The 18,016-nt window shown below is 35.0% G+C and overlaps 2 protein-coding genes across 3 annotated transcripts in view; one reads left to right on the top strand and one right to left on the bottom strand.

Moving 5' to 3' along the window:
- Positions 1–11,537, top strand: part of LOC108913808 — a 68,138-nt gene extending 56,601 nt beyond the window's left edge. The window contains exons 6-8 of one of the 2 annotated variants that reach the window (XM_023456124.1): positions 3,717–3,941; positions 5,474–5,734; positions 11,010–11,537. In XM_023456124.1, the coding sequence (XP_023311892.1) occupies positions 3,717–3,941; positions 5,474–5,719 (471 nt within the window). In that variant the 3' untranslated portion in view covers positions 5,720–5,734; positions 11,010–11,537. The remainder of the gene's footprint in view (positions 1–3,716; positions 3,942–5,473; positions 5,735–11,009) is intronic. The other variant, XM_023456125.1, reaches the window with a different exon arrangement.
- Positions 1–18,016, bottom strand: part of LOC111692238 (14 kDa phosphohistidine phosphatase-like) — a 111,101-nt gene that overhangs the window by 86,926 nt on the left and 6,159 nt on the right. The window contains exon 2 of the mRNA XM_023456126.1: positions 16,465–16,657. Within this exon, the coding sequence (XP_023311894.1) occupies positions 16,465–16,648 (184 nt within the window). The 5' untranslated portion in view covers positions 16,649–16,657. The remainder of the gene's footprint in view (positions 1–16,464; positions 16,658–18,016) is intronic.

Below are 18,016 nucleotides of genomic sequence, written 5' to 3' on the forward strand. Positions count from 1 at the left end.
GTTTTCTGTAGACATGCTGATTTTACAAATTGCAAACAGTTTCTCTGATTTGGCAAATGCAATACCGCTGTAGATACGTATTTACTAATACTAATATATTAATATATTTTTTCTTTGACTTTTATTATAGTACTTACGAGGTCTGTTCAGAAAATAACTGAACTTTACTTTTTTAACTTTATTATTAATTTTATACATTATTGGTCCTTATCTCATTCAAAGTACTTCCCTACCCTATTCACACACTTTTCCCAGCGATGTTTCCATTTCGCGAAGTAGTCCTGAATAGCTTCATTTGAAATGTCATTTAAAGTCTGTGACGAATTTGCTTTAATCAATCAATAGTCTGAAAATAGCGTCCTTTCAGCAATGAATTTCGGAAATAAGGAAAAATCTCAAGGAGTCAGGTCTGGGGAATAAGGAGGCTGAAAGAAGACAGTAACCTGATTTCTGGAACAAAACTGACGAATTGACAAAGCTGAGTGTGCGGGCACATTGTCATGATGCAACCATGAGTTGTCTCGTCACAACGCTCTTTTTGCGGACTTTTTCAGGTAACCGTTGTAAAACGCACAATTTCATAGAACTTGAAAAAAACAATGAGCATCACTTTGACATTGCATCGGAACTGACGTACTTTCTTGGGGCATGTAGATTCTTTACCAATCCATTGTGATGATTGAACTTTTATCTCAATGTCGTAGCCGTAAACCAAGCTTTCGTCTCCCGTTATGATCCTCTGAATGAATGTTTCGTCGTCATTGGATTGTTCAAGTTGCCGACAAACGTCCACACGATTTTCTTTCTGTCGTTCGGTCATCAAACGGGGAATAAATTTTGCTGCAACCCGATGCATGTTAAATTTTTCAGTCAAAATTTCATGGCATGACCCAATGGAGATGCTAACTTCTGCAATGTCTCTGATAGTCAATCGGCGATTTGCACACACCAGAGCCATCAGTTGAAGTCGAAGGCCTTCATAGTCGAGGATCATCTTCAATTGACTGACGACTACTTTTTTTTAAATCATGAAAACCCTTCGCAATATTGACTACAATCCAGAGCATCATCTCCGTAAGCTGGTTTCAAAAGTTGAAACGTTTCCGTGATACATGTGGTTACAGAAGAGGTTATGCACAACGCAATGCTGCCAACCGTATATCACCAAATAGCTCCATTAGCGCTTCTAAATTCAAATTCAATTAAAAAAGTTAGGTATATATAGGTAGTTATTTTTGCTAATTTTGAGGAATTTCACGTTTGATAAAAAAAAACTAAAAAAGGCATTCTCTGACCGCTACGCTTTCCACATTATCCCATACATTTGAATATTTAAGAAGCATAACCTCTCCAACATTTATATGAACATTTCTTTTCATCTGGAACGTTAACAAAACTAGGTATTAACTGACGTATTGCCGGTATAAGAGTTAAAGTAACAATAAATAAAATTAACAAAAAACAGTCGAAATATTATTTTTCAAACTGTCACAAAATATTGACATAATTCTGTTTCAATATCAAAAAGAATATTTTAACCGGAAGGAAAAAGCTTTTTTCTTCTAATCTTTTTCATATAGTTCTTTATACTGAACTATTTAGTATTTACTTTTGAACATTTATTTATTTCAACTGATCAAATTTTACAACTCAAACCAATCAACTATTATAATTTTTTTTATTCGAAAATTGAAAATTATGGCACCTAATATTAGGGTGGACGAAGATTATTAAAGACATAGATCCAAGTTAAATCGTATATTTTTCTGAAGCTGCAAGTATAGTGAAGAATTATTATTTTTCGATTGTAATTTGGTTTGTATTTTTCTCACTTTCTCCGAAAGGAAAGCAAGTTGTTAGGTTTCATTATTACTAGGGTCTTGAAGTTATTAATAATTCAGGAATTACCTATGTCAAACCGTCAAATTACTCGTAATTTGTAGTAAATTTTCTCCCATTTTCGCCAATTTTAACAATATTTCCAAATACTTTTCGACGAAATAACTATAAAAATGTTGCCAAAATGTATTTGGTTATACACTCACCTGCACGAAAAACGGAACAGTCACATTTTTTTAAATAATCTTATTTTTTTAATTGATTGTAATGTTTTTGTACTGTATTAGTGTAAACACTATCAAAACAAAATATTTTCTATGATTTTTAATAGGAAAATATTTATTCATGATTCACAGGTGTTTTGGGAACAAAATAAAAAAAGCAAGAAAGTATTGTGGCAAACTAAAGCAAAAATAACCAAAACTCAAACAATTTCCGTTCAATAACTTTTTCAATAATGAATACCTACACGACTTCTCATTATTGCATCAATTCGTCTTGGCATGCCAAAAATCAGGTTCCTGATGTCCTCTTGGGCAATAAGTTCCCATTCTTCCACAAGAGCTTCTTGAAGCTGATTTAAGGTTAGTGACGCAGGAAATGACTGCTCAATTGGGTTGGCATCTGGACTTAATACTGGCCACTCCATAACAGCAACGTTTATCTCTATATTGTCGTGTCATTCTTGCAGTAGGGGGTCTAGCATTATCATGCATTAGCAGGAAGTCATCTCCCATGAAACCGGCATAAGGACCGACAAAATCTTGGAGAATTTCACCAATGTACCTGGCAACTGTGAGGGAGACCCTTGGAACGATATAGAGTTCTGTATGCGCTTCCAGAGAAATTCCAGCCTAGACCATAACTGAACCCCCTTGATATCCGACTCTAGGACTGAAGGTACATTCGGCAAAACGTTCTTGTGGTCTTCGTCATACTCTCTCACGACCATCCGGAGACTGCAAACTAAATCTTGACTCGCCCGTGAACAAGACGCGACCCCATTTGTTTTCACCCCAAAGCTGGTGATTTCTAGCAAGCGGAAGTCGTGCAGTGCGATGACGTCTAAGAAGTTCCGGTCCTGTTGCAGGTCTACGACTAGTCAGATTCGCTTCTTCATGTCTACGTCTAACTGTCCTTTCACTTACGTTGGTATTTCGAACGTACTGAAGCCGATTTCTGATATATACAGCTGTAGCACGCCGATTCCGAAGGCTTTGCATGACAATAAAACGATGATCGTGGGCATTGGTTCTTCGTTGAGGATCAGTTCCAGGTCGCCTGCTGTAAGATCCAGTTTCCACAAAACGTCCATAAATGCGATGGACTGTGCTATTCGATATTTGATATTGTTGGGCTTAATCGCTGACTTCTTCCATCTTGAATCAATGCAAAAATAACAGCTGCTGTTTCAGAATTTCAAGAACGTCAAAAAGTTAAAAAAGGGTGAAAGCAGTGTTGTGAATTGTGTTGTGTTAGTTTAATCACATGAATAATGGCTGATTCATGTGATTAAACTAACACAACACAATTCACAACACTGCTTTCACCCTTTTTTAACTTTTTGACGTTTACAAAACAATTTAAAAACACGCATATCCAGAGCCCACTACGAACTTTTAAGGAATAAGATTACTGCATCATTCAGCTTACATAAATTTTATGCAAAATTATAAAATAGTATTTAAAGCATTCTTGAAAATTGTTTAAAAAGTTTTGTATTGCATATGTTTGCATTATTAGAAAAATAAACCATCTGAATTCTTTGAAATTTAAGCTTTTCTTGAAAAAAAATGCAAGTGCTCTGTTTTTCATGCCGGTGAGCGAGTGTATAAGGTTTCCAAAAAATGCAACACTCATGGAATATTATATTTTAGGTCTTCGTCGTTCAGCACGTAGATGTGTGCATGTTCTCCAACGGTAAATTTAAGAATGTAGTGGCCATGCTGAACGCCAAAGAAGACTGTCCCATCCACCACGGGGGTTACCTGGACAAGACATACACCCTTATCCCCATGAAGAGTTCAACGAAAAACTGGATAGCTCTGGAGGATTCCTACACGAAATCTGGGACCAGTTTGGCTTCCACAGTGACGTCAACTGTTAGTAAAGTTGAATTTTTTTATCATGCACCTCCTGATTATACAGGGTGTCCCATTTTAATGTCCCACCCCAAATATCTCGAAACCCGAGCAGAATGAGGAAAAATGTTTTAGACAAAAGTTATAGGGTTCGGAGGGGGACATACGATGGTGACCTTGAAAATGACCTTGAAGTCGATTTTCAAGGTCAAACGAGGGTCAACTTCGATTTTTCAAATGAAAACCCCTATTTTTTATTGCAGGATCGTATTCTACGGAAAAAAATACAAACTTTTTGCAGGAAACTTTTTTTCGAAAATGCATTTTTTTCCGAGTTTTTCACGAATTTCGTTCGTCATGTTGTTTGAAGTGTCAGATGGATCCTGGCTGGGATTCATGCATTACTCGCTGCCTGAGTCTTTAATGCTCGAGAGCAGGGCAACGGAACTTATCAAATTATCAAATTTTTTAATTGTTCGGTACGATCCAATAATCAGCATTACTGCGAGAGCGAAGAGACCGAGCGAGAACGTGCCATCGCGCAACTCCCGGGCCCCTACCGCATGTTCGAAGACGCTTGAAGATTACATGAGCAGGGAGCTGCGGCAGGAGAGGCTCGCTACCCCATCTGCCCCTACCGATCGCGCTGCTGCTGGAAAATAGAAAAACAGAAAATAACACAAACTTGACAAATCAAATCAACACACATGAGACTGCTAGAGTTCTCTGAGGAGAGGAACGGGGGCGTGCGTTCCCCTCGATTTTTTGGCAGCAATTTTATCCTTGTCTTGAACTGTTCCTCTCACACCTTTGATTTTATCAGGTGAAAATTGTTTACAGCTATTCAAAATAATAGAGAAACAAACGCGCCCCCTCTTCACTTTGTCCAGACGATCCTTATGTGTGTTAATTCGGAGAGTTGAAATTTCGCTGTTCCGGATTAGTTACACAACCATCGAGTACTAGTGTTTCTAGTGAAATAATACCCCAGTCTGTCCTAGTGGTCAATAGGATCCATCTGACACTTCAAACAACATGACGAACGAAATTCGTGAAAAACTCGGAAACAAATGCATTTTCGAAAAAAAGTTTCCTGCAAAAAGTTTGTATTTTTTTCCGTAGAATACGATCCTACAATAAAAAATAGGGGTTTTCATTTGAAAAATCGAAGTTGACCCTCGTTTGACCTTGAAAATCGACTTCAAGGTCATTTTCAAGGTCACCATCGTATGTCCCCCTCCGAACCCTATAACTTTTGTCTAAAACATTTTTCCTCATTCTGCTCGGGTTTCGAGATATTTGGGGTGGGACATTAAAATGGGACACCCTGTATAGAGTGTCCCGAAAATAGCTTGCAAACCATCTTTATTTCAGTACATAACTAAAACTAATCTCTTTAAGCGGTGCCCTAAATCAGTCATACGGATCTTAGAGCTGGCAGGAGACTATGTATTCTGATATTTAAAATAGCCCTGTAAAAGCGTCTAAGCTCCAAATAAAGCTTTCGACTCCGTCCATGACATTTCACGTCAGTTTCCCTTATCTCTGTTGAGTTCCAGGTGCACAACCCCGACGACCGCAACGTGTTCGCCATCTACGTCTCGTACTATGTGAAGGTGAAGCTGCTGGTGAGCCTGATGGGCGGCGAGGTCAGCCTGAAGTTACCCTTCACGCTGATGCACACCTGCACGGAGTTCGAGCACGCCGAGACGCTAGCGAGGGTGAGGCCGGACGTCCGCCTGCAGCTCAAGACCGACGCCTCCGCCGAGCCCATAAAGCCCGAGAAGGACGGCACGTGAGACAAGGAGGAAAAGGTAATCGAAGGGGGGACCCGCCGTCAGGGATAAATCTCGGGGTGGGAATTGGGGCGCCCGCCGAAGTTGATAGGCTAATTGGGGAGTTTGTAAAACAACGAGGAACTCTGCCGGGTATATTTCATACGGTCATTCATAGAACTTACGTTTTAAGTTTTCCTAATTGTTGTAAGTCGTTTTTTTTTCAAATAATTCAGGCTCTACGGAAGCTAAGGAAGCATTGCTTCCCTATCGTATTGTGAATTATATTTATTGTTTTCGTAACAAATTTGCTTCAGTTTCCGCAATAACCAATATCCCTCTCATTGTAAATATCTCGCCTCTTATACTCTAACTTCAAATTATAGGCCAAGCAAAATTTTTACTCGAAAAAATTCCTATCCGCGAGATTATTGGAAAATTGTCTAAGGGAACATAATAGGTACAAGACATCTCTTATCTGGTCAAAAAATTTGATTAGCTATAACTTTTCTATTTAAAGAAATAAGTGAGGAAAACAGTTTTTTCACTTTGCAGGGAAAACCATCAATTTTAGCGAAAAGTGAGGGTTTTGTCATACTTTAAAAGTGTGCCAAAAGTGGGCTCTGTAGGTGCAATACTTTTCGCACAATTCAATTTATTTTTAACGGAGGCTCCATAAGCTATGAAGCTTCTGTACAGGCGTTAATTTTCAACCAAACATGATTCTGAAAGCGTCATTGTAATCTTAAAGACATAAATAAGCAACTTATTAAAAAAAATCACCATTTTTGACATTAACATTCTCAAATTGTGCATTAAAAAACCGTGCGTTTTTCGCTTATAAACAATTTGAATAAAATTGTTGCTATTTATGCAACCTCACCGAAAATAGATACAATGGATAGCTAGCAAAAAAATACAAATTTTTTAAAAAAATAAGCACCCTCTACGACCAACAGCAGCCAAGATAAGAATTTTTTTAATCGTATCGCAATTGTTTATAAACATTAAGACTTGAATTTTTCGCAAAATAAAGTTTACGACGTAAACTACGATTTCCCGTGAATTGCATTGAAAAATGTGGAAAATTAACGACTCACGAGCCCTTTAAAGAGAAGGTACTCGCTAAGTACTGTCAAATTGATGCGCGTTGTAAATTTTGCAATATCTCGGCTTCTATTCATCGTAGAACCTTATTTTTTTTAAACAGGGGTAGTTCGACGAAAAAATATCAATGGGCATATTTACGAATTCGTAGAATAGCCCTGAACCCCTGAAAAAATGTCACAAAAATTATTGTTAAACGAAATATTAATTAAAATTTCAATTTCGGAATTATTTTGCTATTATTAAATAAATAAATTAAGCTATCGTTCATTTAAGGTAATTTTTTGTATATTAAGCCAAAGTAAACTTATTTTTTCAATATTTTGTTAGTTATTTAATTACGATTTAAATGTACAATTAAAGTAAAAATTCACAACATAATCAAAATTAATTAAAAAAATAATCACAACCATTTTCAATAATAGATTTAATTTAATTTTTTTCTATTTTTATGAAAAATAACTTTTTAAATGAACGATAGCTTCATTTATTTATTTAATAATAGTAAAATAATTCCGAAATTGAAATTTTAATTAATATTTCGTTTAACAAGTTTTGTGAAATTTTTGTAAATTAAAAAATTATGAAATATGCATTTTTTCTGGGGTTCAGGGCTATTCTATGAATTCGTAAATATGCCCATTGTTATTTTTTCGTCGAGCTACCCCTGTTTAAAAAAAAAAAGAAGTTTCTACGATGAATAGAAGCCGAGATATTGCAAAATTTTACAGCGCGCATCAATTTGAACTTTGGATTTCACTTTTCTCGCGCGCGCGACTCACTTGGACGAGCTTCCCCCACCACCACGCCGGACATTTTACTTAGCAAGTGCCTCTCTTTAAAGGGCTCGTGAGTCGTTAATTTTCCCCATTCTTCAATGCAATGCACGGGAAATCGTAGTTTACGTCGTAAACTTTATTTTGCGCAAAATTCAAGACTTTTTTAAATTCTTATCTTGGCTCCTGTTGGTCGTAGTGCTTTTTTTTAATTGTATTTTTTGCCAGCTATCCATTGTATCTATTTTCGGTGAGGTAGCATAAAGAGCAACAATTTTATTCAAATTGTTTATAAGCAAAAAACACACGGTTTTTTAATGCACAATTTCAGAATGTTAATGTAAATGTAAAACGGTGATATTTTTTAATAGGTCGCTTAATTACGTCTTTAAGATTACAATGACGCTTTCAGAATCATGTTGGGTTGAAAATTAACGCCGCGTACAGAGGCTTAAAGTTCATAACTTTTGGAGCCTCCGTTATAAACAAATTGAATTGTGCGAAAACTATTGCACCTACAGCGCCCACTTTTGGCACACTTTTAAAGTATAACAAAACCCTCAACTATCCATCACTTTTCTTGTTTTTTGCAATATTTTTTTTGTTTATTAACCGATTTTAATTTAACAAGTCCCATTTTGTATATAATTTTATTCCCTACAAGTTGTCTGTGAGTCACTTTTCGCTGAAATTGATGGTTTTCCCTGCAAAGTGAAAAAACTGTCTTCCTAACTTATTTGTTTAAATAGAAACGTTAGCTAATAACATTTTTTGACTCGCGAGATGAGAGATGTCTTGTATTATGTTCCTTTAGACAATTTTACAATAATCTTGCGGATAGTAATTTTCTCGAGTTATTGGAACGTTCGATTCGAAAGAGTGATGATCGAGCCTACGCGGTTTGACTTCTTGAAATGCGTCAATGTGTCAGTTTCTAGCTGAATCGTGTCAGTGCGTGACATATCCGTACAACAAAACGTGTTATTTTCTCATTTTATCTAATCATCAGGGTAGTCCTAAATGACCGAATTCGACAAATCAAGGGACGTTATACTCGTATGATAAACAATGTGTACAAAGAAATTCGAATATGAAAAATATGTCAGTGTGTGATGCCTTGGAAATATCAACTTCTTTAATAAAAAAGTACCTGTTACAAGTATTTATTGTGCGTAAAAAAGTGGTAAAAGTTTAAAAAAGCAAACAAGAGGTGAAAGGGAAAATTGAAATTGACATTAAATATACGATCCGTAGGATTTTATTTTAAAAATGAATTTCCAACATTAAAGAAAATTCAAACTGCAATCACAGAAACCTAGGCACCCTGTAAATACTTTTTTCCAATGTAAATTTCGTTTAAGGCTTTTAGGTTAGAATTAATAATTTTGAGGTTAGGTTTTTGAAAAAAAACATCAGATATATCATCAAGGATCATAATAATCAATTTTATTAATAGCAGATACTTTTTTTTTTCTACAACTGAACATCGAGTATTTAAAAATTTTTTCTTCAACATTGAGGTTGAGGCGCTCCATAAGCATTAAAAAAAGGTTTTTTAGAAAAAACCTCACCGGAATACGAAAATTCAGATTACCACGAGATTATTAAAAAAAAAATCACGACGAGACGATGAAAATTGGCGAGTGGCGAGAATTTTGTCCAATATTTCCCTCTGTGAGCCGTACTTATTACTTTATAGAGCTACAAGTGTTATCGTCGCCAATAGAAGAGAATGGTGCATTACAATATTTGTAGTGTATTTTTTATTAGCGAAAAAATTCTACGCGTATAATTTCATGGACAAATTAACAATAAGGAAAAGACCATGAAAACCGACCCTAAATAAATTAACCTAACCACCTGAATTAAATAATTCCAGTTTCGTCAACAGAGTGACATATTTGCGTTGGTATTTTGTATATTGCAGATTTACATTTAAGCGACTCGCCGCCGTTACTATCGGCCGTTGTTGGCACTGCCAACTTAGCAACATAAGGACATGACAGTGCAAAGTTTCAACTTCTGAATCTTTAAGTACAAACGTCACTTCTCCACTTTTTTTAATACAAAAAACCGTCTACGTTCGTCTGCAAACTCACATTACATAAATTAGCCTCGCAAAGCCCAAGACAGAACTCGCTAGATCCTCTTGAGATAACTAGATTTATGGAAAGGTTTTTAAAACGGCTTGTAAGTTTACATAAACGGCTACATTGTGCTCCAACAATTCCGGAACGTAGACGGGGCGTACATTAATTTCAACCAGCTTGTCCGTAAAGTAGTTCGGGCAATTTAACCCTAGACGAATAAAGTTTATTCAAATGAGCGTAGTTTTAGTCATTTTTGTATGATGAAATCCATTTTAGTCATAACACTCGAAGCCACAAGCTCTCGGGAGTCGACCTTTTCTCTTTTGTAAATTTGCATTTCGTCGAAAACCGAAAGGAGGCTATGAATTTTCATTTCAAAATCGAAAAAGCAACTTCCATATTATTAAGTCTAAAAATACAGTGTCACCAAGAAAATATCATATAGGAGATTATTTTATCAATCAATTTTCAAATTGGGACTCGCAAATATACACGGTGTACCATTTTAAATAACCCATTGCAATATCTTCTTAGGGAAGCACTTTGAAGAAAAAATGTTTAAACAAAAATTGTAGGGTTCTAAGGGTAGAAGTCATTTGAAGGTCATAAAGCTATTAATATTTTATATTCTAATTATGTATAGGTAATATTAAATTGACGAAAAAATGATTTGTATCGATATAATCCTTCTAATATTTAATAACAAAAACAAAAAAAAACGTAAAGTTCAATATTTTTTATAAGGTAATAAATAATATTTTCAATTAATTTAATATTGAGTATTTTCACCTCTGTTTCTAATTACACCCTCACATCAAAAAGTGTTTGAATATCGTTTTGGTCCAGTTAGTTTCCTATTTCAAGATGTTCCATGTCCTACATGTTATAAGACCGATTTAAATGACGTTATACTAGACATGTTCAATGGGATTCAGGTCTGGATTCATACTAGCCAGAACATAGCATACGGTGTGTTATATATATTCCAGAAATTAAAGATGCATCAAGTTTTATTTTAAACGAACAATGTGCGTTCGAGTTTTCAATCCTGCATATAAGCTGAACTTGCAACTTTTACAATTTGAGACTATTGTATATTTCACCTTTTCCGCTCTATACATTTGTGTACTTTTGAAAATTAATTTTATTTTAAAAAACCCAAACCGCGCGACACAGAAGATGTCTCGCTAATCTGTCATTTACATTTAAAGACTAGCTAAATCACTGTAAGAGACGTCACTACGATGACGCGTGAAAAGTGAGGCTTTATGCCAATAATAATAATCTAAGACTGAAATTCTGTAAAATATTAATTTCAAATCAGCATGTTGTCTTTTCTAGGTCGTGGTGGAGATCAACAAAGCCCAGGCCGAAACCGCCCCCGCCCAGGACGTCGCAGGGCACCCCATAAAAGACGACGACCCTACACAGGAGACCAAGAAGACGGGGACCAAAGCGAAAAGCGAGAATCTCGACGAAATAGTGACGGTGAAAAGGGACGACGCGGACGAGACGGGCAAGCCCCCCGAACAGTGCGTCAACGGGGGCCGCAGGGAGGAGGAAGAGGAGGAGGAGGAGGAGTGCAAACACAAGGGGTTCAGTTTCCAGAGAGCGTGGTGTTGCCTGAGGACCAGGCGCACCTCATAACGCCGGTTCGGCGGGCGCGGCGGACTCAGACTGTCAAAATTCGTAGGGGATGTGTGTACGTTAGGACAGAAAAGACGCTATGTAAAATATAAAACAGCTTAGGTTAACAGTCGTATGTTTAGAGGTATGTTTCGAAAGGTGTTTAACTTCTCGGTTGGTTTTGTAATATTGAAGTCGATTTATCTTTATGCCAAAGTGGATTTATGTACTTATTTATGAATATAGAAGCATACATACAACTTACAGCGCTGTTTTCTTAACCTAATAAAAATACAAAAAAAGCAAGGATCAAAAGAGTGTAACTAAAAAAAATGTTACTGCAACTACACAGAAGATAAACCTTAAATATGAACAAACCAATATTTTAATTGTAGTTATAATTCGCAATGTATATGAGCCCAGAAAAAAATCATTTTATATAATTACAAATATCTGCCGTGACATTTTATTTTAAACACATCCATTCACATTTTGAGAATCGCTGTCCACATCGAAGGCTAAAACCCTGTAAGCTACTGGTTGCCAAACTAATAATCAGTTCGGGAGGAGCGGCTCTTGACAGAGTCGTACTTGGCTCATTTTCTTAATTTTCAATTCAGTCCTTTTAGGCTTTGTTCCGGATGATTCATGCTTTTATTTCATATGTCTGCATAAGCCATTAAATTGTAGTCAACATACGCGTTTAAATATAAAAAATTTAAATTGTAACAACTGGTAAATTATTTCAAAAATATGTACATTTAATGTAATCTCTTCTGAATTAATATTGCAAATTTATATTATGAAGAATTTACACGTTGTTGTTTCTCTGACGTCACTTAAATGACAGACTTACAGATTTCTATACAGGGTGATTCATAAATAGTGACCAAAAATGCAACCTCATATTCTAGGCTGACTTTTAATTTTTATCTAGGACGCTTCGTGATAAAGATACAGGGTGTTAAACTTAAACAAATATTTTTAATTCTTTTTAATAATTTAAAAACTAGTATGTCAAATAATTTGAAATTGGATACATGTATTTATGCAAACATTGTCCAAAATCTGAGGCCTTTTTCTAAAATTTAGATGCTCCAGTGGCGGAGATACAGGGTATCAGTGGCATCTAAATAAAATAGTACGCCACTGCTTTACGGTAACTAATCATGATATTTTCGAATTCGTCTTTCAATTTTCTACAAATTACTACTCTCTTATGTTTTTCGAAGAAAAAAATTGATTTTCGAGTAAAATTTAAAAAACCATCTGAAAAACACTTTTACTTAAATGAAACGACAAACACTAATCATTCGGTTACTTAATTGAATAAACAAATTAATAACATTAGTCGTTATTTTAATGATTTTATTTGAGTAAATGCTCAAAAATACCTTAATTTCCACGAACACGGGCGCAACATCCTTTTAGTAACGAAAAAGTAATTTGTTCAAAATTTATTGTTGCTTGATTCTGATGAAAAGCATTATTTATTCTTTATTCTAACTGCTCAGGTGTATTAAATTGATCATTGTATACCAGCCGTTTAACAGCACCCCACAAAAAGAAATCCACTGGGTTGAGGTCCGGTGTTTTCAGTTCGTTTTTTTAAGTTTTACTCGAAAATCAGGCTTTTCTGAAAAACATAAGAGTAGAGAGTAGTAATTTGTAGAAAATATCATGATTGTTACCGTAAAGCAGTGGCGTACTATTTTATTTAGAAAAATATGCCAGCGATCCGTGCATCTCCGCTACTGAATTTAAATTTTAGAAAAAGGCCTCAGATTTTGGACAATGTTTACATAAATACTAAATTATTTCACTCACTAGTTTTTAAATTAGTAAAAAAAAATTTAATTAAAAATATTTACATTTATATATTTTTTAAATTAACACACGAAGCTTAGATGAAAACTTTACAGGAAAGACTACCCTTAAAATTCATCAAAGAATACGAGGTTTCATTTTTGGCCACCGTTTGTGAATCACCCTCTATAGAAAACTTATAAAAACACGTTTTCAACATAGTCAATATGATACTGAAACCTTGTCTCTCAACTCTAAAATTTGTAAGGTATTTTCATTTCTTAACTTTAGCGTTTCTATTTAATATTAATATTATTGTGTTACGACATATCTTATGAGAAAAGTGAGTCCGGTTCTGTTAAGAGCCGCGTATACCCGAAAAATTTTACTATCACTGTTTATCGGAAGGGTGCCGAGAGGGGCAAAACAACGTTGATGGGTCGACATGATTGTGCCGATTTGTTATTTTCACGGTGTTCTTCTTTAAGCGCTTTTAAGAGTATTGAATTGTTATCTTAAGTGGAGTATGGTACATCCAAGTGAAATATGGTGGTTTACCGGAAAAGTGAAAAAGAATAAAATACGTTAAAATCGTATTTTCTATGCAACGAAAGTTCACAAGCGTTAACATTATTATGTATCACAATTGCAGCAACTTAAAAAATTTTATATTGGAAGTCGATCTATTTTTTTGTGCCAAAGTGGATTTATGTACTCGCAAAAAAGTCGATTTACTAAAAATCGTTTATAAATTATAATATAATAAAATTGTATAACCTTAACATTCGAAAACAATTATTATAATTATACATTTGTTTTTATTAATAAATAAATAATACTTGTTAATATTTAAAATATAAAAAATATCTTTTTCATTCATGTGTCTAGCTAAAAAGCTGTCTTTATTCGAGGTAGCTCCCTATGGATTAAAAATGCATTAAAGGCTAGGATAATGACCGCATATTACGGCAGGACAAGATTCACTCTCGTTAAATCTTGTGAGTCAGCGGTCAGAAGCGGTCTGAACTTTGATTTGAAAATATATTTTTTCAGCGTAAATATGCATTTTAAATTTTTTTTAATCACGTATTCGTATTCTACGCATCTGTCCCTATCTTTCCTTAAAATTAATGACATTCTGACTGAATGTGAGTGGAATCGATTTTTATTTAAACCATTCTTTTAACAAATATCGCATTTTTGTATTTTAATTAGTAGCGGGGCAAAGAGGGTTAAATAAACAATTTTAAAATTTAAGAAATTCAATAAAAACTGCGATTTCAGAGAATTCTTATAATTTATCCAGATGAACAAAACTGATAAATGTAACATAAAAATGGTTTTATTAAATGCTTAAAATAGCGTCCACCAACTTCTTCGTAATAGGCCAAATGGCTTCTATCCTAAACAACTTCTTGCTTGCGTCTTCTACCACACTATCTTATCCTTATTGTCTAACTCAACACGTTATTCATAATGCCCTTACATTTGATTTGAAAACCGTAGGTTATGATATATCAAAAAACATTTACATTTTCATTAAAATACATTACTGCTCGTCAAGAACCAACGGGAAGGTATGATATATATCATTGCCAGGAAAGGATGAAGAAAGGTTGTTAGTTTACATTAGATAAGTTATTAAATAAAAATAATCAACAATAAAATAATCCCGCATTACTGCACTGCACTGCTAGGCAATTTGTCAACGACTGAAATTTATGTTCGGTGGCGTTATGTGCGGCGTTTGCCCGCGTGCGCTTTCTTCAAATGGTCGTATACATTTTTACCACCTCCACGTTTAGTTCGACCAGACCCGTATATGGGTATGACTAAATAAATATAGGAACAAGTTTTTCAAATATTTCAATTTCAGTTGCTGTGTAGCGACCGAACCTGGTATATACTACCTAGCTCTTTGATCTTCAATTGAGATCGAAATGACTATACCTGTATAGATGATCTTCCAAAAAAACAAACTAAAGACACCTACTTGTTTCCATTTCAATTTATTTAATCCTATTCACTCCGCCACTGGTTGAAGTATTAACGTTTTTAAAAACTTAAAGTTTAAATAATTTTATTCGTTATTATACTCTGGCACTGTATGCATTAATTCGCCTTAAATATGACTAGATTAATCGGCCCCGAAAGCCTGCTGCAACGTCGCTGTATGTTACAGTACCTGCCCCTTTTATTACAATTTACTTGATATCTTAATTAAATTAATTAAATTTCTAATATCCACACGACATGTTATAAAGCGGAAGGTTAATTATAAGTTATAATGTCCCGAGGGCCTCGCCTAGAAAGTTCTAGCAGTTCCAAAGGCGAAAGCTCGAAAACGATCCGCTCCTCCAGTATACCCACTATTTATGCGCGAATTTGGTATGTCGTTCAAAGAGAAACTTTAGAGAACTTCAAAGGTAAAATATTTAGTAAAGGGTCTACGAAAACAGTAGAAAACAGATGATTTTACTAATAAAAATAATCGATAACTCAATATTAACGTTACATAACCTCAAAAAAAAAATTGTAATTAATTTGCAACAACTTTGTTTTAGCTAAGCGACTTTTGTCAAACTCGATATTGTCAGAGTAAAATTCCGTGATAATTTCAGATTTTTGAGATTGGTGTACACCTTGTATAAGCTAAAAACCCTCTATTGGCAGATTAGGTTAGTTATAATAATGTCAGGATGCATTAGAACAGCTTCAAAATGCTTGAAAATTATTTTTAAAAAATACATCAAAGCAGCAATACTTACAGGAACAAAAACCTTCAAAGAGCAATAAAACAAATTAAAAAACTTCAGAATACAACAAAATGTTATAGTTGCTTCAGAAAATTTCTGAAAAACTTCAAATCCATTATAAAAGACATTAACAAAACACCTTTATGATATGAAAAATGGCATTAAAAATACATAAAAAACACTAGATGCCTCGAAATAAATTGAACACTTCAAAATTTTCAATATGCATAGAAATATATCAAAAACTTAAATACGTATAACGAAATACTTCCTGGAAATGCTTCAAAATTCGCCTGGAAATACCTCCGATCAGTAAATCCCGGCCCTATGACATTAATCTTTCACTTTGAAATAATATTTACATATCCTAAAGCAAGTTCCACGTATTTTTGTGTGCTCTAAAGCTATTTTGTTCCACTTTAATGCTTTCTTCGGCTTGAACCCGTTTCGATGTGCTTTGACCTGTTTCACAACTTTATGTCCCATCCTGTATAAAAAAAATGTAATCTAGTAGAGAATCACTTCTGCCGATTAAAAGTACTGAAACGCTTTTCACGAGGCTTTTTGGAGAAATTCAACAATCTGGCAATGTATAAAAGAGGACTCACAGTGATAGGGGCATTCGGCATATCCTCGAACAATCAGCTTGTCCTCCAGCTGGCCGTCGCTGTTAGGGCTGGTCACTTTAATTAGGATATATTTGAAGACTCCCGAAGGATCGATATCAACGTCTTTCACTTGGGGGATCAAGGTGGAGGACATTTTTCTCAACTGCAGGAAAGTGCGTAGCATAAAACACTCCTGAAAAGAAAAGTTAGTTCAGCGGAAGGGGAAATAATGCGAGTGTTACTTTTCCCGTTTGTTCTCAGTAATGTAAGAAATAAAAATTAAGTATGATTAATTTTGGTAGGGATTACGTGCTTGCTGTGCTTAGTGATGGTTCAAAGAAAATGTAATTCATTGCTTTGTTGGTAATGAGATTTTTTTTAATCTAAAATATTAGCAGTTGTTAATATTATCTAGTTAGTTGTAAATATTTTAGTAGCACTTTATGGCTATATTAAGGTTTACCAAGTTATTTAATAAATATAAAATTAACCTTATTTAAATGAAAAAATTGATATTAGACAACAAATAAGAGAAATTCGTAAAAATCATTAACTGAGATAATTACATTTGCGCGGAAAGACAAAAATTTACAAGAAATAATAATCCTTTAGATATTTTAGGTGACATTGCTTTTGTAAAAATTTATAGATTTTCAAAAACTATTAGCTTCGTTCGTACAGCAGTCAGAAATATCAGCAACTGTATGACACATGCGTGATAGGTCAAACGCGTTCGCACAGCGATAATCCGTGACCCTGACTAAAAATTTGATGTTCGCAGATCAAAACTTATGAGTTGGGGACTGGTTTCCAACCATCAAAATAATCCGCCCACTCCCAACTAATTTTCGGTTTCGGACATACGAACTATGCGCACTCTTGAACTAGCGCTGTTCTATGCTGTCAAGTACTAATCATTTTAAACACGTTTAATTAAAGCTTACCGTAAATATAAAAAGTATATACATACAGGGTGTATGTATCGAATTTTACCTATTCATTTTATTCATCATTTTATCGATGTGGGCTCCTTTAACTGCCAAAACGAAATGAGCTCCGACTTCGATAGTTTGAATAGTGTCTAAACCCAGCCAGGCCAGGTCAGGGTTTTTTGTATGTAAAACATACAAAAATGACCCAAATAGTACAAAAAATTCAGTTATTATACAGTTCCTAGCGGGCAGCCGACCAGAGCACACGTGTTTTGTGAAAGTGTAGTGCAAGGAGCAAATTCTACCTGCCTTTATTAAGGCTACCTGGAAAGAATCCCTTTCTTTCCTTTTAATCACCGACCTAATCCCCGGCTTAAGCATAGACGCCGTCGGCATCTTTGTTACAGCACCTGTGCCGGGGTTATGCCCAGGTAAGTTTTTACTTATTTATCAGTTATTTGCATTACTTTAGAATACATTTCTTTAAAATTGCGACCCCCGACAAACAATATACCAGACAGACAAATACACCAAAAGACACGTACGCCCCCGTGAGGGGGCATCCCCACACGACTAACACTTACACACCTTCCCCCCCACACACACATACACACACACAC

Source organism: Anoplophora glabripennis, unplaced genomic scaffold, assembly GCF_000390285.2.
Source record: "Anoplophora glabripennis isolate ALB-LARVAE unplaced genomic scaffold, Agla_2.0 scaffold708, whole genome shotgun sequence".
NCBI lineage: Eukaryota > Metazoa > Arthropoda > Insecta > Coleoptera > Cerambycidae > Anoplophora > Anoplophora glabripennis.